This window comes from Clupea harengus, chromosome 21 (genome assembly GCF_900700415.2).
Source record: "Clupea harengus chromosome 21, Ch_v2.0.2, whole genome shotgun sequence".
Lineage (NCBI taxonomy): Eukaryota > Metazoa > Chordata > Actinopteri > Clupeiformes > Clupeidae > Clupea > Clupea harengus.
The window spans coordinates 1,342,758-1,367,155 of record NC_045172.1 but is presented as its reverse complement, the minus strand read 5'-3'; the positions used below and the strand labels follow the sequence as shown (position 1 = coordinate 1,367,155).

At 42.1% G+C, this 24,398-nt stretch overlaps 3 protein-coding genes across 6 annotated transcripts in view; 2 read left to right on the top strand and 1 right to left on the bottom strand.

The window, feature by feature from the left end:
• Window positions 1-80: 80 nt before the first annotated feature.
• On the bottom strand, window positions 81-6,823 carry fhl2b (four and a half LIM domains 2b). Of its 2 annotated transcripts, XM_031558650.2 has the most exons (7): window positions 6,546-6,823; window positions 4,465-4,529; window positions 3,944-4,131; window positions 2,377-2,551; window positions 1,888-2,057; window positions 1,390-1,576; window positions 81-1,060 (listed from the first exon to the last, which is right to left on the bottom strand). In XM_031558650.2, exons 3-7 carry the CDS (start codon window positions 4,097-4,099, stop codon window positions 909-911), a joined length of 840 nt encoding a protein of 279 aa, XP_031414510.1. In that variant the 5' UTR covers window positions 4,100-4,131; window positions 4,465-4,529; window positions 6,546-6,823; the 3' UTR covers window positions 81-908. The 2 variants fall into 2 exon arrangements, with proteins under 2 accessions (XP_031414510.1, XP_012678762.1); XM_012823308.3 differs by lacking the exon at window positions 4,465-4,529.
• Window positions 6,824-14,875: 8,052 nt separating this feature from the next.
• dph3 (diphthamide biosynthesis 3) lies at window positions 14,876-15,994 on the top strand. The gene is made up of 3 exons (XM_012823320.3): window positions 14,876-15,073; window positions 15,408-15,482; window positions 15,682-15,994. Exons 1-3 carry the CDS (start codon window positions 14,966-14,968, stop codon window positions 15,751-15,753), a joined length of 255 nt encoding a protein of 84 aa, XP_012678774.1. The 5' UTR covers window positions 14,876-14,965; the 3' UTR covers window positions 15,754-15,994.
• Window positions 15,995-18,054: 2,060 nt separating this feature from the next.
• Window positions 18,055-24,398, top strand: part of nck2b (NCK adaptor protein 2b) — a 37,960-nt gene continuing 31,616 nt past the window's right edge. For 2 of the 3 annotated variants that reach the window (XM_031558598.2, XM_031558599.2), the window contains exon 1: window positions 18,056-18,377. The gene's annotated coding sequence lies outside the window, so the exon portion shown is untranslated. Of the gene's footprint in view, window positions 18,378-24,398 lie in introns of all 3 variants that reach the window. The other variant, XM_031558601.2, reaches the window with a different exon arrangement.

Genomic DNA, 24,398 nt, shown 5'->3' with positions numbered 1-24,398 from the left:
CCTAGCGCTTAGGCTACTGCCGGCTGCAGCTAGGTTGGTAGACTAACTCTTGCTAACAACAATTCTTCATTATTGCTGTAGCCTATCTAATTATCTTTTGAAAAATGAAAGCTGTAGCTTAAGCAAAGGAGAGGCACTGATGTATGTCATGTTTTGTTGTTTTCAGGAATGGGATGCTGGAATTGTATGAGGATCTCACTCTACCAAATGTACCTTTCGAGTTATAACCTTTGGTTACAGTTAATGTACGGATATTTTAAGATTAATTGAAGGTACAATTATACAATGTTTGCAGTATTACACTTCTAATAGTTTTTGTTCAGGATACATTTTTGTGAAGAGTTCATAGCAGTCTAACATATCATTATTACTCAAAAAATGACAAAATAAAAAAAAACAATTGGTAATGATTTATTGACAAAGCACCACTTACAGGATTACAATGACTTTTTATCTGACTTGTGTGAAATCCTTACAAGTACAAAATCTCATGTTAGTAAACACAAATACACCTCACAAATAAATTAGCCAAACTAAATTAGGCAAGTCCATCAAGCAAACCACAGGATTAGACACATTCTTTAAAATATGACATATATTTTAGCAAACAAATCAGCATAGTGCAGTGAATTGTATTTAACTTTTCTTTGTAGATTTCAGTAATCCGAGGCCTCACATGCAGAAAGCCCTCATAATATCATAAAAACCTCACAACATAAATTAGATTTGAATAATACTCATCCACCCCAAGATAACTGTTAGTGAACCTAAAGAAGCTGAAAACCTTGATATAAATGTGCTTTAAACATTTTGCTCAGAGAGCAATTCAATTCAATTCTCTATTCTCAGAGAGTGCAGAGCATTTGGGGCACTCTGAATATTCATCTCTCTGGACTGTGTGTCACTCTTCAGATTTCTTTGCCACAGTCTGGACACATGATGTCATCTCTCTCCGTCAGGAAGCCACGTCCCACCAGGGACACGGAGCACTTCTTGCAGTTAAAGCAGTCATTGTGCCACTGGCGCTCCTCGAAGGAGATGTACTTACTCCCACCAAGACCTATGGAAGACCACACAGTACAACACTCATATTAACATCTTTTCTTGAAGGGTCAAATCCCTATTAATGCAACTTAGAAAAATGATCATGCTTAGTAGGACCAAGGAAGTTGTTACAGAGCATTCCACCACAGCAATTTAAAGCTGTCACAAATAAAGCTGTTTAAAGCTGTCACATATTTAAAGCATACACATTCATCATTCACATCACAAAGCCTAAGCATCTCTTCACACAAATTTGCGTGTGATTAAATGCTATTATGTATTGTTCAAACGGGCCGGTAATAAGAGTCAAGGCCTGGATGGTGATACACAGCTGCGCCTGCGTACCACTGATGGGGGTGGTGCAGGAGGCACACTTCTTGGCATACAGGTTGCAGAAGCAGTTGAGGCAGTAGGCAAAGTCATCTCGGGAGGTGAAGCGCTGCCCAGACAGCTGCTGCTTACAGCCAGTGCACAGGAAGCAGTCTTTGTGCCACGGCTGCTCATGATAGGTCACTCCACCCGTGGTGATTGGCTGATGAGGGACAGAAGGAATAGTAACAGTGTCATTTTTCATCCCTTTGTGTCGTCTGGTTACCTGAGCTTGATATGTCCTGCCTGAGTGCTAGTAGTTATAATAGTCTTTATTCAAAGCACAAAAGGAAGCCTATCAATAATATATGGTTCATTTTGTGTCCTCCAAAATCACATTCTTTTTCGAAGAATTGACATGAGTTGTAAATTCCTTCATAAAGCATAATGTGTCTGCAATAGAGTTCATATGATGAGAGTCAGCTTGTTATTTGTGCACTGACATTCCACTGCACGTGTCTGTTGGACTGATACCTTTTTGCATTGCACACACTGCATGGCAAACTGCTTCTCATAGCAGGGCACGCAGTAGTTGTGGTTTTCCTTTGGGATGAAACTCTTGGTGCCAATGGGCTGCTGGCAGCGTTGGCAGCTGAAGCATGTTTCATGCCAGCTGTTGCCCTTATGCTCCATCTTCCTGGAGCCTAGAGAGAGAAATGTGTGTATGAGAGGGGGAGAGAGCAATAGAGAGAGAGATGGAGAGAGAGAATGAACTCAAGAAAAAAGAGAGAACAATGTGTGTACGAGAGGGGGAGAGAGCAATAGAGAGAGAGATGGAGAGAGAGAATGAACTCAAGAAAAAAGAGAGAACAATGTGATTATGAGAGGGGGAGAGAGCAATAGAGAGAGAGATGGAGAGAGAAAATGAACTCAAGAAAACAGATAACTATGGAAAAGATGAACTGATATAAGAAATAAAGGCAGGATTTCAAAGTTGCTTGGAAGTCTTGGATGTGAACTGACCTGGCATGATGGTCTTCTTGCAGTCGAAACATTTGGAGGAGTACTCGTTGGAGTAGCACTCGGTGCACAGGAGCTGCTCATCTTTGGTGGAGAAGGGCTTGTCCACCAGCGTACGGCTGCACTTGAAGCAGTGGAAGCAGTCTTCGTGCCAGTGGCGGTCCTTGTAGGACAGATCCTGGAGGAGAGACAACCAGCAGATAATCTGTTGAACAATGCACTGTGCCGTGTTTAGACAACCAGCAGATAATCTGTTGAACAAGGCACTGTGCCGTGTTTAGACAACCAGCAGATAATCTGTTGAACAAGGCACTGTGCCGTGTTTGGTCCATGTCCCATACAGCCTTTTTCGCTAAACCTTCACAGAAAAGTGGCTGATGAATATTTAGACATTTAAACATAGTTGGTTTGAAGACATTAAATGGTATTTGCTTAAACATCTACATTAAATGGTTTTCCATATCAGTGGGAACAAATGACTGTGGTCTACATTTTTTTTCCAAAAAGTGCTCAGCACGCAAATTAGTTGAATGTGATGCCATGTGCTTAATTATCCCCAGGAATTCAGTGAAGGAGGTAGACACGAGCACTGATTAAGACCCTGTCCTGGGCCTGTGGAAGAGGACAAGAAATTAACCATGGAAGATGATGAGAAATAAGAGAGAAAGACAGAGCAAATGAGGCTCTTCATGTTCCAAGTTCCACTGAGGTTTGACTAAACGCTTAAATCTCCTCCAGATCAGACCTCATTATAATATAATGTGACACTAATGATGTTTGCATTCCACTTAACTTCTCTGCCTGACACCCCCTCCAACTCCTTTACTCTGTATGTAGTATATCAGACATGCATTACATCAAATGCTTAGTTACAAGTAGAAGTACATGTCAGAATAGGACACATTGAAGGGAACAATTTTACAGACTCCTTTTACAGATCCTTTCCAATCCAAATGACTGCCAGGGACGGCAGGAATGTCCTCTTTGTCCAGGTGAGGGGAGAATGTCAGGAGGTGATTAAAGTGTCCTCAGTGGAATGGACCTTGCTGTCCAGAGAAGGGAAACCTAGACCAGACCAAAACCAGTGCAAATGGACTTACCCTACTTGTATCAGTATTATCTGAGGGTCACCAACAGAGACCAACCCTGTCATAAAGCATGTCATAAAGATTTAAGCATTGGTCAAATATGATATTTTGATCCTAGTGTTTGGTGAGATCTAGTGTTCATGCATATTTGTCCTCCATACGCACAGGGATCTGAGGGTTGGGATTAAGAGATATTACCCTGATATAGAAACCTGTCTGGCACAGTTACATCTGTCTCCCGCTCGCCTGTGTCCCCGGCAGGTATGTCCTGCAAAGACCCTCCTATTCTATCCCAGGACTGGCACTCACACAGGACTCAGCCCCTCATACCACTCACATCCCCCGTACACATGACACCGTGGTAGGAAACCCTCATTCACTCACACATTACCACTCAGAAGGTGGGTTTGGTGCTCTGTGCATGTGTTTACATACAATCACTTCAGGGAGGTCACTGATAGCACTTATAGTGTTGGAGTTACCCTGCTGTTGCAGCCAATGGGCTTCTTGCATTCCTCACAGGTGTTGGAGTAGAGGCTCTCGTAGCACTTGACACAGTATGGGTTCTCTTCACGCAGCACATACTTCTTCCCAAACAGGGACTCCTTGCAGTAGTGGCAATCATAGCGCTCAGACATTTTCTTTCTGGTTGTACTTTCCGATATCCTTTCTACAATGGTGAATAGAGGGAGGTATTTGAAAAGCTTGAAAGATATTCTCACAGCCAGATATAATGTTTGAAAAACTCAGTAACCAGTGTTAATTTGGACAAACACAATAAGGAAAGCGTGGAAACGTCTTGGCATAGGAATTTGATATCTGAAAGCGGGATGGGTGATGCAGAGTGAAGCAAGCTCCCCGGCAGCATGCAGCTGTTGTGTGTCCCAGAGCTAATCTCACACTATCCCCCTGTCTCCCTCACCCTCACCCTCACCCTCAGCCTACAGCATGACTGAGTCTTGGATCACTGAAGTCTTGGGAACTCTCATAATGTCCCTCCTACCTTTGTCTAACACCACTTCAGCTCCAAGCGCTGATCTCTCACAAAGAGAGAAATGGTGTTGACTGCTGGAATACAAAAGACACATCTTGTGAGGCGGCTTTCACATAAAAACATATCAGTTTTATAAAGGTTGTACAAGTAGGCTGACTGAGGTGAGTTGAACACAGGTGACAACTGCATCAATGAAGGTTTAATGCTCGTTTAAAAACTGATGTTTGTACAGATCCTTATTCATCATTATGTAGTATACTGAACTAGCAGAAGTGCACTTCTATGTATTCTTCTCTCAGATAATAATTCAAGTTCTAGCTTCTTGCGCTATAATCAGGGGAATGGCAAGAGCCCAACTGCCTTGTTATCGTCAAATATCATTAGAGTTAGAATACTGTAAGTGTAGAGGTGTTAACCACATGCTGTAAATGCTTGTGTTAATGTAAGACCACAGTGTAAATGTTCAGCAAATTGCGTGGATAAGTCAGACATTCCAGAGGAATGCATTTGTCTTTCATTCTCTAAGGAATATAATTGTCTGTTTTTGCATATTGGAGTTCATGGGCAAAAGACCTTACGCAACACTCATCTTAATAAAGTGGGCAAAAACAATGTGGAAAATAATCATAATCATGATCATGAAATAATATTAGAAATCTGCTTAGCATATCATACAGTTCATAGTAACTCCCTTCTCCTAAATTATGTATAGCAGCCATTTCATATCAAAGTATCTCTATCTATAGACAGCAGAGAAAAAGCCACTTTGGTGCAATCTCTAAGTGGAGTTGGCGGGCCATGGTAGTCAGAGCACTGCTGTTTGATCTCGCCACATTCTGACACCATCATCTGTTTCTTGGATGAGATGGGTGCCTCGAAAGGACCAGCTGTCCCCCTGGCCCTCACCATCTCTCACCATCTCTCACCGCGGCACCGCAAGCCTCCCCATCTGCCACGGAAGCCGTGATGACACACCGAGCTAATTAAAGACAATGAGAGGAGGGCTCTGGAACCTGAGCTTTGGTTTTAGCCAAAACAGGCCGGCACAGACAGAAAGGTCCATTAAGCCCCCGGTACTATTTACAGTCCTGCACGCAACCCTACAATCCTAGGCCACTCCATACCCAAGCTTGAATAGAGTGCAAATACAGCTCTACCAGCAGCACTGCTATCGGATCAAATGTCAGTCATTGCCCAAAACTGGTCATGGTAATTGGTAAACAGTTATCCATTTAACTAACTGACTAGTTACAACTAAGTGACAGCTATGTTGGCTGGAGACGCAAGGAACACGAACAGCTCCTTTGAATAATATTCTGTATGAGATTTTTCTGTCTTGATTGTCCACAGACACAATCCACCCCAAAGTCAATATTTCAAGAGTGACTGTTCAACACTTTCAATTGTTATAATGTATTCTGAGTCAGACAAAACAATTCATGCTATGCCATTAAGAACTACTCAGTGCAAGGATGCTAATGGTTAGTGTGGTAGGTCACTGAGCTATGACTTACTTATCCGGCTGCTTCATTGGGCCAATTGGGGAGCACCGCAAGAATTCAAGCGGATATTTTACAATATCATGCTCACGATAAACTAAAGCATTTAATATCTGTCTTGCTCTTCAACAGCATGTCATTGTGCACTTGTTTAAACAATCACACAAGACCATATTAATATAAGGACGTTTGTGATTACTTAATGTGATTTACTTTAAATCCACATTGCAACTTGTATGTCATGACATGCACCTGAGCAATGCACTCCACAGCTGCAGACAAAGATGCACTGTTAGTGCCCTGAGTTTGAGTTAGTGCCGCAGGCCCTCTTGAGCATTACTGCCTCACAGAGGACCACCATCAGTCAAGAGGGCAAAAATAGAATAGGGATTGGATTTGAAAGCAAGTTTTCTGTCAGCTGGGTGATGGAGGAAAATTAGTGAGTTATACCAAAAAAGAGAAAAGAGCAGTGGGTAAGAGTGAAGGAGCGAGGAGACAGGGAGAGAGAGAGAGAGAGAGAGAGACAGAGAGACAGAGAGACAGAGAGAGGGAGGTTCAGTAGAGATGCGTAGAGAGTAGACAAAGACTTACCTTCTTGTGGTGTGTGTCTACGAGAGGAGTCGGTGCAGACTGAGCCGGGAGCAGACTAGCCAGCCCTTTTTTTCTCTTTATTGGATTAGTCCACCTCAGGCTTGTGTGGTGTGGTGGGGTGACCAAGGTGGGCTGGACCCGGCTATCACCGCTATAAATACAGATTGACTCCTGAAGTGCGTGGGGCAAACCCCATTCTGACCAGTGACCTTTTATGGCATCGCATTATTATGTGGAACACACACACACACACACACACACACAGATGCCCCCCCACCCTGCACATACACACAGGTACACAGACACACACACACCCTGCACACACACACAGGTACACACACACACCAGCTACTTCTTATGGAAATGGCCGAAAACGTTTGAAGCTTTTGAAGTTGCAAAAAAATGTATAAGAGCAGTCACATTAATTAAAATACATACGTTGAAGTGCCGTACTGTTATATATGAGAAAGGGGTTCAGTACCAGTCCAAATGAGAGGGTCCATTATCTTCAGCCACTGGACAAAGGATTTAGACATGGAAGACTGACCCAGCTCTCATTACTCACACAGCCCTAGTTAGAAGTGTAAAGTGCGTAACCATGACAACTAGGATGTGCCTGGGTTGTAGGTGCATACACACCTGTATACTTACACACTAAATGCTGTTGTGTACCTGAGGCTTTGAGTTCACAATGAGCAGGACACTATTGAATGAAGACCTTATTTCACCCCTTCAGGATACAGTAGGGATATATCTGCCTTTGGGACTAAACAGCCAAGTTAAAGTCCTCTAGAACTCTCTGCCAGAACTCTCTGTCAAGCCTGAAACGTTGGATGATGTTCACTGGTCACATAACCACTTACCACCATTGTGTAACTCCTTAATCAGAGACCCTGAAAACCTGGATAGTTATAGCATAGAAGAGAACCATTCACACAAGAGGTGATGCCTCCATGGTGTGTTATGTTCATCTGCTCCAATAGCCATAGCATCTCCTACTGTGGCAAACAATGGCATACCTTAGGTGGCAAACTAAATCAGTTGCAAAAGCTTTGTTCAAATATTTTTGATTCACTGACGTGTGCAATGCATTCCATTTTGACTATCACTAGCACATCAACTCCTATTTGGCTAAAATGTGGACAAAGTTGTGTGGTAAATAGTCTATATAATATTACTAGATTGTTTATGCAACTCATGTCTGAGAAGGCAAACTCAAGACTGTGGCTGAATTAGATTCTCTCTGACCACAAAGGAAGTGGTCAGCGCCCTAACCCCCCCCCCCCTCCCGTGCCCTCCACGCCAGGCCCATGTGCAGTTATGCAACGTGGGGGATTATTCTCTTGTATTTTCTTTTGGCGGATGGGAGACTGTGGGAGAGCTTGTGATGGGTCTGGAGTATGGGGGGAGCCTCAGCAGCTGTTCCGCCTGTCTTGTGCCAGTCTCCCAGGGCATTCTCAGGGGCACACGCACGGAGGGTGGGGATCCTGGAGCTCAAATCCATCACCAGTTAACACACAGTTTCCACAGGCATTATGGTTACCCCATATGGGCCTGACAGCATGCTATAAACACACACACACACACACACACACACACACACACACACACACACACACACACATCAATAACCTCCACAAAGAACAGGAGAGGTTGCATGCCGCCGATCTTCTGACTTAATTTGTTCAAAGGCTCCTGGGAGGGATTTAAGCAGTGTTACAATCACAAAGTCTTTATTAATGTTTATGGAGTGCATAGGATGATGATGTAGTGGCCTAGAATGCCTTCGTTGGCTCCTCTCGCTCTGCAGTGTTACTTCAGCAGCGTGCCACACGCCCACAGCGCTGAGTCGAACTGGTTCTCTCCAGCATTACAGGACAATTATATTTGTGGATTTCTGAGAAAAGTCTGAACAAGAACTGTGCTGAGCAGAGCAAAACATCAATATACAGTAAAGTGAATAAATGTTAAACAAGATAATCATGTTTATATTTTTTTTAGAATATAGGTTCGGAGTGTTTTTCATAAGCTTTTGCCGAGCTGCTTCATAAGGACTTTATTTTAATGTGATAAAGGGACTTGATTTTAATTTGATTTGAGTTGGCCTCACATGAGTATCCAGACCAGTCTGAAGAGATCTAAATATAGTCCATTTCATAAAGCAATCAGAGGACACTTATGCACTCTGGAAAACAACTTGAATGGACACTGGGTAATCATATTGCTTCAAGCTGCAGGTTCCATCACGGCAAAACAGGATCAGGTTTGCCTATTGCACTCCAAATATCAAAGTAGCCATCACAAAGACTGTCTATTACACTCAAAATATCAAAGTAACCATCACAAAGATTGCAACCTGAGGCAAACATGTAGTTCGACTGACCAAACTAGACTTGAATCCCCACACACAACCCTCTCTGAACCCTTCTTGTGTTGGGACAATGAGCTATCTCAGGACCAAGCTGCAGCCAAGCTCTCCCTCAGCTGATAAGGCGGGGGGATAAAGCGTCCAGCTGACAAGATGACACTAACTGAGGTGCCACATAAACCAACATCTCACAGAGCAGGACAGGTCATCAGATATCCTGCCTGGAGTGCCAGGGTTGTAAATTATCCAGCCCATAGCAGCTGGACAAAAAAACTCTAATGTGCTTGTCTTGATGTGCTATTTCAAACATAATAAGGATTCTTCACAACAGTGTGAATTGTAAGGGTATTTATGTTGAGTGATTTTTAGTCAGTTGGCATTTTGGCCAATTATGTAATTTAGCCAGTAACGTTTGGTGAAAAACACCTCATTACAGCACAGTGGACGTGTGTGTTAGGAGCAGAAATGCTTCCAGGACTTTCAGGTGTCTTCTCTCAGCAGTGACTAGAGAGTTTCTGAAGCCTAAAAATGTCAGCTTTGAACCTGTCAGAGAATATGAGTGACAGCTGGCCATTCAGCTAACATTGATATCATAAAACTGAAGTGTTCAATATGCTTTGTTAAATATGCAAATAAATAAATAAACATACACGACAGACCAGTTTTCTTTTGATGTAAATCACAGATAAGCACTGACTTCAGCCTGAGAGGAGAAGTGATGACGGACAGTGGATAAGGGCCACAAGCTCCATATCACAGACAGTCCAAACCCACCTAATATCCTGGGGCTTAAGATTGCTGGTTGCTGCCTGCTCACATGGCCTGCTTGTTCCGTCTCCCCACAACAGTTGCGTTTTATTTTGGAGATAGGAGCTCCCCACTGGTGTGTGGGCACATTCCAGACCCCCTTCTGACGCATGGCTGGAGGGTCCACTAAGGGTTTCAGGGGAGCTGTTGCAGAGCTGAGTGTCTGTAAAGAGATGAGCCTGTCAACATGAAATTCAGGCCACCATAAGAGTCACCAAAAAGTAATTTCTACAACAGATACCATTAGAGACTTGACTATTCTCTAACGCTAAAAATTGATTTTAGAGTAATGCATCTTGTTGTAAGGACAAATACGAGCAGTTACAGAGAACAGATTATATTTAATCTACAGGAGGAAAGGTGTCAGGCTGGGACATGCCTGATTGAGCCAATAACATTGATAAGCCCGTTACCTGAAGCAACAGCACTTTTGAAGGTATGGGATCCATCGGACAGTAAAGAGTACAGTTCAGTCACGTGGCTGACATGCGGAATGCTGGTGAAATGGGCAGGTGTAAAACCTGAACAACTCTGACAAGGGCCAAATGTTGATGGCCAGTTGACTCGGTTGGAGCACCTCCAAAACGACACATGACTTGGGGGCATTTGTCCTGCAGTGGTGAGTACCTGAGTATCTGAGGAGGGTGAAGAGTACCCAACACATATCACCAGTCTGAGGAGAGTACCCAACACATATCACCAGTCTGAGGAGGCTGAAGAGTACCCAACACATATCACCTGTCTGAGGAGGGTGAAGAGTACCCAACACATATCACCAGTCAATGCGAGATCTGTGAAGGGTAACCCATCTGGGCTGGGCTGGGTCTCTGTGGCACAAGTTACAGAAAAGTTTAACGACGATTACAGGAGGAAAGTGTCCCAACACACAGGGCATCACACCTGGCTGTTCATGGATCTGTGTGACCAGTCAGAGTGGCCATGCCAATCCTTGTCCATTACCAAAAACAATCCTCGTCCACTACCAAAAGCACCTGCACTGGGCGTGCAACCACCAGAACTGTCATTTGGAACAAGAGAGGGTCACCTGATCTCTCAAGTCAAGTTCTCTTTGACATCATGTGGAAGGACAGATATGCAAATACCATTTATCAGGAGTAGTGATGGCACCAGGATGCAGTTAAACCCCAAGCCTGATCCATAGCCAGTGCCATCACTACTCCTGATTAATGGTATATGCATATCTGTCCTTCCACATGATGTCAAAGAGAACTTGACTTAACTTTACTCCACCTCACAACCTGCAGGACTGAAGGGATCTGCTGCTCATGTCTGGGGGCCCGACACCAGAGGGCCCCTTCAGAGGTCTTTAGAGTCCATGCCTTGGTTTATTGGGGCTGTTTTCACAGCAGCATATTGGGCAGGTGGTCGTGATGTTTTGGCTCATTAAGGTATGATGGGATGTACTATAACGGCTGGCATGATACATATTCAGTGTTCTTCAGCTGTCGAGAGCAGAGCTACCACAAGTTCCTTTCAAGCTAACATTCCAAGGGTTGCTACAAGGAACACCTCATCAAAGTATTGACCAATGAATCTTTCTTCCCTGAGAGCTAAGGGCGAAGCATACAACTCATTTCCGCTCAGCGGAAATTAGGAAATCAGGCTTCATGACCTCGGCCATGAAACTCAATTCATTAAGCTCAGGATGAGACATGGAAATTCTAAAAAACAAATTAATATCACCCCCATGACAAATGGCAGCCTCTTACAGGAATAAAATATAAAGGTCAGTTTAATCCAATGACCATGTTCTTCCAATTACCCATACAAAGACATGGTTTGACGATGCAGAGGAATTGACAATGCATTACACAAATGAAATAGACGCTAATGAACCATTGTTAGTGGCCTTCCGTGGCCTGCCCACCTTGTGTGCCTGTGCTTTTTCCCTCTCTCTCTGCAGTAGGTGAACTGGTGCACAGGTGTGTTGGATTTCGTCATGATTGGCAGGGGGATAAGAGGTCTGCTCTCCACTCTGGCTGGGGCTCTCCCGTCCTCTCCGACGGCATTTGGATTTTGGTTTCTGCTTTACTTACACCCCTAGACACTGACTGGTGCTACATTTGTGCTTTTTTCTCATTATACTGACGTTCTTTACATTCTTTATAATTTTTTAAATAAATGTACGTATTAATTGCAACCTGTGCGTGGCCTCCCGTTCATGTTGTCATGCTGTGAGCCAAGCGTGCGTAGCAACCATGCACTCCGATGATGTTACCAGTTGACCGTGGACACTGGCAGAGGTGTCGGTTGATAAGCACAGGACCTGGGTATTGAATGGAGATATGTGTTTTATGTGCCACCAGAAACAACCCAAGGCGGCACCATGGTAAAGAAAGAGACATCAAATCATATGGGTTTCATTCAGCCAGAGCATGTTCAGACATTTGGAATCTCTAGTCAGTTTGGCTGTCAGTTCCTCCATGTACTACAGTCAGTGCTGAATGGGCTTTTTAAAGAAACAATCATCTACTGTTTATATGATGAGTGGCCGAATGTGATGTTTTAATGATTCAGTGTTTCAAGAAGGCACTTCCAATCTCAGTCATAAAATATTATTCTACTTTCTAAAGACAAGTATAACCTTTTTCATATTGACGAGTTTGTGACAGAACTCGTGGTATAGAATGAAGGTTGAAGAAATTCAATACAGCTGTTTTGGCTCACAAGCTCACAAAACCAATGATAATTAGACCACACATTTACACCATTTCCCCCTCCACTCTAAAGGACCTTTCTATTCTGCATATGTGACTGAGGAAGGAGTCTGGTCATCTCCCCAGCCCCAATCACTAGGTCACAAGGGGAGCTCTGTTGACTACTTTCCCCTGTTTGAAAAGGTCATGCTTTGATCTGGTAACATGTGTTCTGGGATTGATTTGATCAGGTTTTTAACTGCCATGGACATGTTTCAGAAGTAGGTTTTTTGGAGAAAAAAAAAGAGTTACAAAACATTTATACTTCATACATTTATAGAAAACTTATACTCAGACTTATACTTTATAGAAAACATGTATACTATACTTATACTATAAATATGTATACTTAAACATTTATACTTACTTATATTCATACATTTATACTACTTTCAAATACTGAGAATATGGCGATAAACATCTTCTGCATCATCATAACGAAAATCTGAAAATCTCATTTTCCTAGAATATTTGAACGTTTCCAAAATATTTTGATTAACTTAAAATGTTCTCCTGACTAAATTGTATTCCCTCTTATCAGATGGTCAGATGTAATGACTTGTTTGAAGACATTTATGTTTGAAGCAAACAAATATCTTAAATGCAGAGGTAGTTCCATCATAGTAAGGTGCTAAAATTCAATTCCAAACCAAACTTAATTTATCTTAATCTCTTACAAATGAGCAGTTCACTGAAATTCTTGCTATGCTATGCTAATTGCATACAGAGTCACTCCTGTGTGGCTCTCTGCTCAAACATGCACTGATGATCCTGGACTTTCCCAGTCGAAATTAAGTCTCTCACAAAATTCCACAGCTGTGAAATGTCATTTGATGCCAATTGCTATTTTCTCTCTTCTTTTTACCATTTTTACATGTACATGAACATACTGTTTCAAGATTACACCAGGTTTGTTTCCATTGGACAAACTCATCTACAATGAGAGTCACACCACCCTCCTCTTTAAAGAGTGCTTCGTGCAGAGGAGAGTAGAGTAAGATGAGCCGTTTCTTACTTCTTACTATAAGTCGACCTATAGCCAAGGGAAATGAGACCAAAATAAAGCTCTGTATACAACAAACTCAGCTAATGCATACAAGTCCAGGATGTGGGCAATGAAATGAAACCTTAACAGTGTGCCTAACTCAAGCCAATACAATATGAAATAAAACCTTAACAGTGTGCCTAACTCAAGCCAATACAATATGAAATAAAACCTTAACAGTGTGCCTAACTCAAGCCAATAAAATATGGGGTCCCAAAAAAAGTAGTCTTGTGGCTCAACTTGCCCCATGTTAGTGGTTAGTTGGGCCATCTGGGGAAACAGTTACTAACTTATACTAACCAGATTTTAAAGTATGAGTCTAGATGTAACTATTAATAATTATATTCCCATTCTGCTACTTGTATTGGTTTTCATTAAATAAATACTATAACTAATTTGTCCACAGTTTTGACACCTGTAGATGGCTTGCCAGGATTAAATAATTGACATGGAAGTCATAAAGCCTTTTTTCTCTTGAGGAACATCCACGGATGAATTCTTTTTCACTTAATTACGTGGAACTCACGTGGCATGACAGCTGTTATACATTTAAAATATGAAATGTAATGTCAGTTATTTGTTGTTGGGATGCAACACTGATTTAAACACCAAACTTAACTTGAATTTACCCCCAAGGCTCTAGCTCATTCTGCCCCACAGCCACAATTGTGGGGTAAGTGCTTAGTGTAGCACACACAGAGGTACACTTTGCTTTCATTCACGTTTTCACACACTGCCAGTTCATTAACATATCTGATATACTTTTTCCCCACAGAGAATCCAACCCACTGCTCACATTTAGTCTTAAGTGCAGAGCTGCCTCATGATGGTTACTGTAGGGTTTGCTTCCATAGGTCCTCCAGTGGAATGCAAAAAGAGACAACTGTAATCTTATCTGACAGACAGGGCCAATCCATCCAGCAAGGGAACTAAGTGTTGACAATATAAGTAATTGCCTAATACTATACCAATTAACACGTCTAAGCCTGAACGGTCAGATGAAACTTGATGCATGCATGTAGCAGCTGCTTCAAGACATCTGAAAACGCTATATACCTGGACACAAGTGGATACAACCAAACAACTTCATTCGAGAAAGGTAAGGAAATGCTAAGATAATGTATACAGCCTGAAGTGTTCTGTTCCACCATCCTACAATGCCATTCACATTTTTAATGTATTTCTTTCATCTGTAAAGCACTTTGATTACTAGTGTGTAGCAAAAATGGTGCTATGAAAATACACTCGCCAAATGTTGTTACTTTTCTGTGGTTTGGGGGAGTTCTGAGTTATTTGCATGCATGCATCAAATTGGCAGGAGGGGATATTTTTCCTGCAAATTTCACTGGAAATATACTGACCTCTCCTGGCAGTATGCGCAGGTTCAATGTGACGTCATATTAAAGCGACGGCGTTGGCAGCTCCTTAAAGAAACATCGCGTGCCAGTGGTTTCTGAAAGAGGGAAACTACAGATCCACTAAAATGTCTGTTTTTCATGACGAAATCGAAATAGAAGATTTTGAATATGACGAAGACACAGACACTTACTATTACCCTTGTCCTTGTGGAGATAAATTTGCAATTACAAAAGTAAGTTTACGAATTCGCGTGCATGTGGATTGATGGGCTTCAAGTTGCAAGCCAGCTAACCTACTTTTTTTTGCTTTTGCACTAGTCACATTACATATAGTTGGAAACGTATCTTAATTTGGATTCATATAATGACATCCCTATCTAGAGTTTGATAACCATACGCGTAAATAGCAGAGTGACAACATAGTTTAACAGAATTCCGTTAGGTTGGTAGACTTGAAAATATTTTGTAACATTAACTTAAACCATTAGCAAGCTTCGGCTCTGTGTGTTTAAGGGTCTGGGGTTTTTTGTGACAGAACGTAACTTTATCTTGTATTTACTCTTACAGGAAGATTTGGAGAACGGTGAGGAAGTAGCGACGTGTCCCAGCTGTTCCCTTATAGTTAAAGTCATCTATGACCAGGTTAGCGAGACTGTTTTATATGTGTGGTGCAACATACAAGTGTCAAAGCTAATGCAACACGAGCTAGATTTAGCCTACTATCCTACCAGTGCAATGTTTTCTCATACAGTATTTGTTTGAGGAAAGTGTAACAAGAGGTGCCTTGCTGTATGATGACTGAAATATTACAGCTCATGTGTGCTCTCCATCTCATTCACAGGAAGACTTCATGAGTGGGGAAGTTATAGAAGCACCTACTACAGACAGGAGGCTGGAGCTGACCCAGAGTTGACGGCCTCGACTCAATTAGGCCTCCACCTGTTTCCATATGAGACAAGATTAACTTATTCATGGATGTATGCACGCAGAGGTGCCAGGTGACCTCTAGCTCAGGTGATGGACATGATATCACCACGTCGGTTGACAAGACAAACACAGGACTGCCATTTTTGCACAACCTTCTTTTAAATTCGTTTTTTGGAAGCTATTTATTTTTTTATAGTATATATAAAGCCCTCTGTACACCTTGAAAATGCAGCATGTGTCTCTTTACAAAATATGAAAGCAGTAGAGGGAGCAAGATGAAGAGAAAGCCAGGAGCCTGGTGTTTTGGTAGCTTGGACACCACCAAGTGGTGAGACACGGTTGGAACATCCATGTCGTTCTCATCTTCATTCAAATTGTAAGAGGTGTGGCCTGTTACAAGCAGAGGTACTCTATTCTAGTGATCGGGTAGCTAGCTGGTAATATTAGTTCAGATTTGAATTCAGAACTCTTATTTAATACACAAATTCAGGAAGATTTATCTTTTAACCGTTACTAGACCTTTTTTCATTTTGGTACTGTGCTAAAATAACAAGCTGATTGTTTATTTTTTTGTTTTAATTGTACAGAGTTCTAGGAAAAGAGAACACATTTTCCAGCTTACTCCTTGTCTAGCCAGAATAAATAGTGGGAATCAGTGGAAGGGCCTTATCATAGCATGAACATATGTGTCAGCAATATCTCAGAAATAGCCCTCTAGTCAAGGGAGGGTTGACCATTCAATGTAGATTAGCTTTCTCTCAATTGGCATAATGGTAGAAAAAGATGATACCTGTATTGGAAAGTGTGTGTGTGTGTGTGTAAAGGAACCATCCTTGTTCATTTCCTTTGCATTTGGTATACTCAAAATGCAATGTAAACAAAGTCCTTTCAATTTGGTCAAACCCCAACAGTGAAAGGATTTAATTAACATATTTACATATATGTAAAAAAAAAAAAAAACATATCTGATTCATTTTTTTTCAATACGTACTACTACTTTTGTATTCCACCTAATGAGGAGTTGGAATAGATTTAGGATGTTCTAAATGTACTAAAAATTCTAATTGCAAGCAATTATGCCTGCATTTCGATTCAATTTATAAAATATCAGGAAAAATGTGGTCATTTATGATTCCAAAAGCTAATTACTACACTTCTTTAAATTAATTGTATTTTTGAGTCAGTCCAAACTTTATTAGTGACGTGCATGACCTACAGTAAAGACTGGGTTCCTTCAAAGCAAAATGATGCAGTTAACATGCACATGAAAGCACTCTTGTTTTATGTTTTTTAGTTTGTGTTAATAGTATCAAGAACCTTCCGCCTCCAGTCCTTCACTACATAACGTCTCTGCTTTTTGCTGGCCTTCTAACCAGCCATCTTACAAAACATACATATTTAACACAGGACCACTCTTTCTCAATAACAAATGACTAGTAAATGAATGAACACTTCGCTAATTCATTTCCATAAACATTTAATTCATGTGGTGGACATAACGAAGAGGAATGTGACCCATACAAAATGTTCTGAAGAGCTCTTAAATCAATACTCTGCTGCCACGAGTTGTCATTAGGCATTTGTATAAAACATGAAGGCTGTTCATCACGGAACAGGCGTTTCAGCAACCCCACCCCACGAAATGAGGACTTGAGAATATGCAATGTTGCAATGTTCAGTCTGAAAAATGTTTGCATTGTGGGATAGTCATACATATTTTTCTGAACTGAATTCAGCTCTCTAAAACTCCCTTATGGAACGTCCTTAGACAATCTATTTGTCTTTCCTCTATGCTCTGATTAAACCCAAGTATATACTTCCTTTCATACTGTTTTACGCAGAAATTATAAAGTAGTCTACCTGACCTTGCTTAACACAGAATGCACTTTGCTGCCCTGATGTGATATTAAGAGGCGTGCATACTCTCATCATGGCTCAATCCAGAATCTATCTGATGTGCAGGAAATCTACAGAGAGGAGTCAGTTAATCGAACCGCATTCTCCAGTGCAGTTCTCAATAGTTCAGTCAAAAATACAGTAATATTTACAGGGTAGACTGTAAAACAACTAAGGGATACACCCATCCCTTTCTGCACATATAAATAACTACATCATCACGATCTGGCAATATGCCCATCTGTCAGCAGTACAAGAGCATCTAGTCATGATCAGGGCTGGCTTTTAGAAATTAGCATAAGCCCACAAATGTCACACTCAAGGTGAAGATGGCCCAAAATGTGTCACTCAATGACTTCCATGACTAGCAGGGTCAATTAGGAAGCTCATCAAATTAACACTCTCATCAGCATCAGTTTCTCCCACCTCTGTCAAGCGCGTGCCCTCTGAGACAACGCGATTGCCGATTCTGCCTTGGCTGCGATGACGTCACTCTGCTAGGCAGTGTGGGCTGTGCCGAAGGTAGGGAGACTGGAGCTGACTGACTAGCAGACTTTCTGGGCCTGCGAGAAGGGAGCTAGGAGTCAAGAAATCAAACCAAACGGATTTTTACTCCGAAAGTTTAAAAAGCAAATGCTGCCCAGGTTAAACCACAAGACCACCTTGTTACATTGAATCGCCGCTTTGCACGAGCAGTCAGGCGTAACAAGCAAGGTAAGACCGACAATGAGAATGAACAGAACTGAGTGTAAAGTTGATGTGATGGTGGTAGCTTGACGGGAGGTAGAGTTGGTGATGATTGCTAGCGGCAGTGCCTTTACTTCATTCGGAAATGTTGTTGACTGAAACGCTACTCTGACAGTTGAATCCCCATGAGGAAAGTTTGAAACGAATACCAAGTGACAGAGAAGTCGAATGCCACTGATTTGTATTTGTAGTTGGTTGATCCTCGTCGTGCAATGTGGCTTTGTGTGTGGTGTTCGTCAATACAATAGGCAGTGGGGTGGTACGTTAGCCTGTGGTGGTGGTGGTGGTGGCGGTGTTTGGTTGTTTTTGAACATTGCGGTTAAGGATACGTTTTCCTGTAGCTGCACAGCTTTTACGTGCAACAGAACTTATATCCAATCGTTTTGATATAACTCAGTTTTCTTTTTCGCATCTACTTATCTGGCTAAATCATCCATCATTCGTGCTCCGCACATATCAGATTTGACGCCGTACTTGTAAGGAGCTGCTTACGCCGTGGTGTCGACACATCAATTTGCAGAATTTAAAAACCGATCTGTAAAAGCAACACTGACACAAATATCAGTCAGCGCAGATAAGTCATGTACAAACAGACTGGATGTTCAGTTGACAGCTTCAGAATTGTCTCTGACATGGGATCACCTTATCAGCACTCCAGTAGTTACTTTCTCTCTGAGGTTTCAGCAACACATACATGTAAACACACGCACACACCGATGTAGTAGTCTAGGCTAGTGGAGGTAGTAGAAGTAGGAATAATAATAATAATAATAAAAAGAGTAACAGTAAACAACAATAGTCATTTTAAACTTAATTTCACTATGTGTGAATCATTTGAAATACATTGAACTAAGACATGGATTCAAACATACCCACTAATGGTTGTTATGACAGTTGCCTTGATATGTTTTATTTTTTATTTTTTTGCGTCTGTAGACCTCATGCATATTTGATCACGCAGGTGCACTGTGTAGCATTCATTGCGACCATCTGCACAATCTCACTGTCATTCATTTGTGCTCTATCAATGTGTGCTGGCCACCCCCTATGCAGACCCTGTATGCCCTGGCAGCCCTGGCTGCCTCGCCTTCAGCAGATTAAGGCCAATGGTACTCTGTGTTTCAAACCCTCTTATGATTCCTTCATTCAACCTGCCGTGGTCAAATGCTGTGAACGGCCACCTTACACACACAAACACTGACGTGACATTTTCAGCTGTCAATGCCTTGTGGATAATTGAAATCCAGAAAGTCATGCATTAATTATGGACCACATAATGTGGCGCACACAGTGGCAGTTACCTTTGAATTCTCATTAGCACTGTTCCATGTGACACACACTGTTACTGTTTCATCTCATAGACTGTCATCACTTAAGCCTATCGCTGGTTAGCAAAAGCCAATACTTGAAGGTGGATTAAATATATTTGTATACAATTATGTGTTTACATAACTTTATAGATCACTGTTGAAAAGATCTCTTGTTACCAGTACCATGCACAATACAAGGCACGTGTAGCCTAGAGCCTGCTCTCACTGAGCCTGCATTGGAAAAGGGCAAAACCTGCAAAACTATGTTACATTTATTTTTCTTTCCTTCGTCATTATAAAGCAACATGTGCCATCAATTGTGTCAGGATACATATGTTGTATCTAAACAATAAAAACAGAAAATATATATATAGTCCATCATGACGTTTTTGAAGTAAACTGTAACGAATTGTACCTTCCTGCAGAATTCGAACCCTGATTTAGCATACCTGACTCAAAACTCATCAAAACGTTCAGAATCTAAGTGTGGGAGTGATTGGGGTTGGATAGGAATAGGATGACCAGATGACCAGATGTCCTTCTTTTCCAAGACATGTCCTTTTTTGGGACCCGAAAGAACTCCTCCAGCTGGGATTTCAACATGGGCTCTGTCCAGGACCTGACTTCATTTGATGTACCTTTTTTTGTCATACAGATTCTCTTCTTTGGGCCATTCTCTTCAGATCTTGCCTTTTTGCACGCTTTAGCCGAACATGACCATGCACATCCCCTGCACACACCACTGTTAGTCAGTCCAGAGAGAAGCCACTCACTTCATTATACTCCCTTAAGGGTTGCAGGAGATAATGATTCTGAAACTCAAATGCCAGTTCAGTCCCGAGTTTTGTATAGGCCAACTAAACTCAGCAGGGGAGTGAAGCCCCCTAGACACTAAGACCAGCGTCCTACCTTGATTAGGCCTAGTGTAGCAGAAAATGGGTTGAGATCTAACCACACAGCCCTTGCGGTCTCTTTGAACTTGTGTCTTGACCTTCATTTCACCTTCTTAATATGCAGTCTCCCTGTTGTAAAAGATAACCAAAATATACTTTAGGCCTGTACTTACTAAATACTTTATATGCAACGCTTTACATGTCTATCCTTTACGTGGCTATGTATTTTTTAAAGACTTACTATCCTGGTAGCTCACCATATCTCTTTAGTTTACTCCTGAAAAAATCTTGCATGTGTACTTCACGTACATAAGAGTTCAGTACACTTAGTGAAAGTGGAATCCATGTGTGCAGTACATGATTTCAAAATATGCCTGAACTATACATTTGTTGATAGTTTGCTGATGACATTGACAGCAAAAGTCTCATTTGTGTGGTTAAAGAAGAGCTTTACGCCAGAATCCTTTCCCATTTTTTCTATCTGATTCCATTTCTTTTTCCTTGAATATGGTGAGGGTGTTTACTGTCAAGTAATAATCCAGTCATAACAAGGTAATGGCAGTGTCCTCTTGTCTAGTAGCCAACATCATATCGTACCATCATCTTTATCGTATGAAAGGTTTGAAATTGGTCAAGATCCCTGTAAATCGAAGCAGCATTTTCCATGAAGTCAAGTAATACTTCAATTATAGCCTAGCATGCCATAGTCAGTTTTTAACTATGGGCTTAGTTGTTGAATATTTCATGAGAGTACTGTGAATCATTTGGCCAAGAGTTAAAATGAAATGTTCTAATATTAGATTCTTCGAAATGATCTCTATCTCTATCCCACCTTGTTTTACTTGTTCTTCTCTTCAAAGCTTTATTCCATCTGACAGTCGAGTGAGTCACCATGGCGATAGCCTACGCTGATATGCCCGTTCTGTAAAGTCACTTCCAAGTATTTAGCCTTGACTCTGCTTGCAATGCAAATGAGTTACTACTATCAAGGCCCATCACCTAAGCAGTAAGAGACGACTGGAAAGCCATGTCTGTGAATGTGTGACTGTACCAGTGCCCTTAATGCTGTGTTCAATCTTGAGCTGTGTTTCTTGAATATAGCACATGTATGACGTTTCTCATTTGATTCGGTGTGATTTTAACATGGTCGCGGTTTCATTGGTTAGGCCTGATATAAGGGGAGGGACCCTGAGGGACAGTTATTTATCACATTTGTGTTTTTTACGAAAAAAGGGCTTATATCATCTTTTCATCCTCGTCAAGAAAGTGAGATTCTACTTACAAGCAAATCAGAAACGCCCCTTCTGTCAGACAGTCTCCTCTTGGGTCACATTTAGGATATATGTTTTAACACTGGGGCATACAAACCCTACTGCAGAAACCATATTATATATATTATTAACCATGATATTGTTTGTTCCTAACTTACTTCTGGTGTAAGATACCAGATGCACAATCTAAGGTAACTTTAACTTTCTTTATAGTATTTACTCACCTGGGGTCCAATGGTTTTTGGAAGTGCCAGTCCAAGTGGAAGCAGTGGTTGTTGAACTCCCACTGTAGTTGAATAATCACTAGTGGATAATAGTGGAACTCCCACTGTAGTTGAATAATCACTAGTGGATAATAGTGGAACTCCCACTGTAGTTGAATAATCACTAGTGGATAATAGTGGAACTCCCACTGTAGTTGAATAATCACTAGTGGATAATAGTGGAACGTTAGCTCTGGCTGACACAGGCTTTCAGTGCTTCAGTGTTTAATGATTAGCAACTCATACGCCCATGTGAGTTCCAGCTTCTACTGTGGTTGAAATGTATGCTACTTTTGATACCTAGCTGGAGCTGGCCTGGTGTGATATGGGTAGCCATGTATCTGAACACATCAGGAACATAACTAACAGTCTGCACACAAGAGTGAGACTAGAGGCTTGAGGGCAGTTGCTTTATTTGCAGGAATTGAACAAATCAGGCTGCCATTGGTGAAGTGCAAGAGAACGAGCTTCGTCCTGATCAATACCAACTCCGAATCTCTAATGAGATTTTCAGGGAGACCTCATGCCTACTGCTGAAAAACCATGGCAAACTGTCTGGATGATAGAGTGAAACCCTCCATAGGCCCAATTTAACAGAGGGGGCAACTCAAATCTGTTTGGATCCTACCGTGGCAACTACTCTGCTCATATCTCACTGACAAATGGGGGAGGATATGTTCCTGCAGCAGTACGTCCGCACGGCTCTCAGGACAGCCAGTGATGTGGATCTGGGACTGTAGTATAGCCCTCTGATGATAAAAGAAGGACATGAGTGTGTGCATTTGAGCTTGTTTTGAATGTGTGTGTGCTGTTTGCCCTTGATTTAAATGTGTGTATGCGTGAACTCATTGCCCCTCCACAAGCATTATTGACTTGTTAGAGCTTGCAGCCTGACTTAAGGTCCACTTGGGCCCCAGAACACTGAGTGTGACCGTGTGAGCTGGACTCAAGACCCGGCCCAAAGCCTGCGTCAGAGGGCTGGGTGACATTTGGGTTGCGTGGGACATCAAGCCAGCCGGCAAACAGTGATATGTAAGCGTTATATCCTACTGAGACGGTCAGGAGGAGTGGACGCTGAGCGGCCCATGGATTAGAGGGAACAGAAGGCACAGACAAACACACACACACACACACACACACACACACGTACACTCATGCACACACACATTTGGGAGGGCTTGGCTGTGGCCACGTGCTTTTTATGGCACGGCAATGTTTCCTCAGCCCACCAGCACCCACCAGCAAGGCCAGGGAATCACATCAGAGAGGCAGGCGCCAGTGTTGACAGTCTGTTCATTGTCTAACTGAAGTGTTGCTGCTGCCTTCTGATAACAGAGAGAGAGCTGCAGCAGGGGAGGCCTGGGTGGAGACGAGGGTGGAGACGAGGGTGGAGGCCTGGGTGGAGACGAGGGTGGAGGTGAGAGTGGAGACGAGGGTGAAGACGAGGGTGGAGGCCTGGGTGGAGACGAGGGTGGAGGTGAGAGTGGAGACGAGGGTGAAGACGAGGGTGGAGGCCTGGGTGGAGGCGAAGAGAGTCAGAGTGAGGACCACAGAGGGCCGCTTCTGCTGCAGTCTCAGCCTGGCAAACACAATCACAGAACTTGGAGTAACAAAGTTTTACTCTGCCAGCCATCTCAGTTGTCTAAGGAGGGAGGGAGGGAGGGAGGGAGGTTGTGTGTGTGTGTGTGTGTGTGTGTGTGTGTGTGTGTGTGTGTGTTAAATATTGGCAGATTGCTCTTTCAGAGTAGGACACGTCTTAATGAAGGCAGATGACTCGTCTTGAATGCTTGTGGTCTTAGGGATCCTGGTCTTATTTTGTATCCAATAAAAACAGGCCAAGAGCGCTTCAACACTCAAAAGAATATGGGAGCTTTGTCATTTTCATTGCATTGCTGTGTTGATTGGAACATTTCATCTGTGGAGTATAATCAAGTTCTCATTTAATTTACAGTTGGATCTGGATAGACCTCCGTTTTGGTTTCCTTTGTCTTGTTAGCATACTCTCCCACTCAGCTTCCTGCTTTCAATATTTTCTTTTTGTTGTTTATTATTTTAATCATGCAGTTATTTGAAAAATAAGTTGCATCCTGTTTGTTTGGGGTTTTTTTTTCCAGATGATTTTCCCTTTCTGCATCCCGTAAACCAACTGACTAACCCAACTCCCCCACCAGTGCTTTGCATCTTATGAGCAGGGTGCTGCTTTTGATGATAAAGGCCCTTCCTATCCGTATTCAGTTGGACAATAAAATGT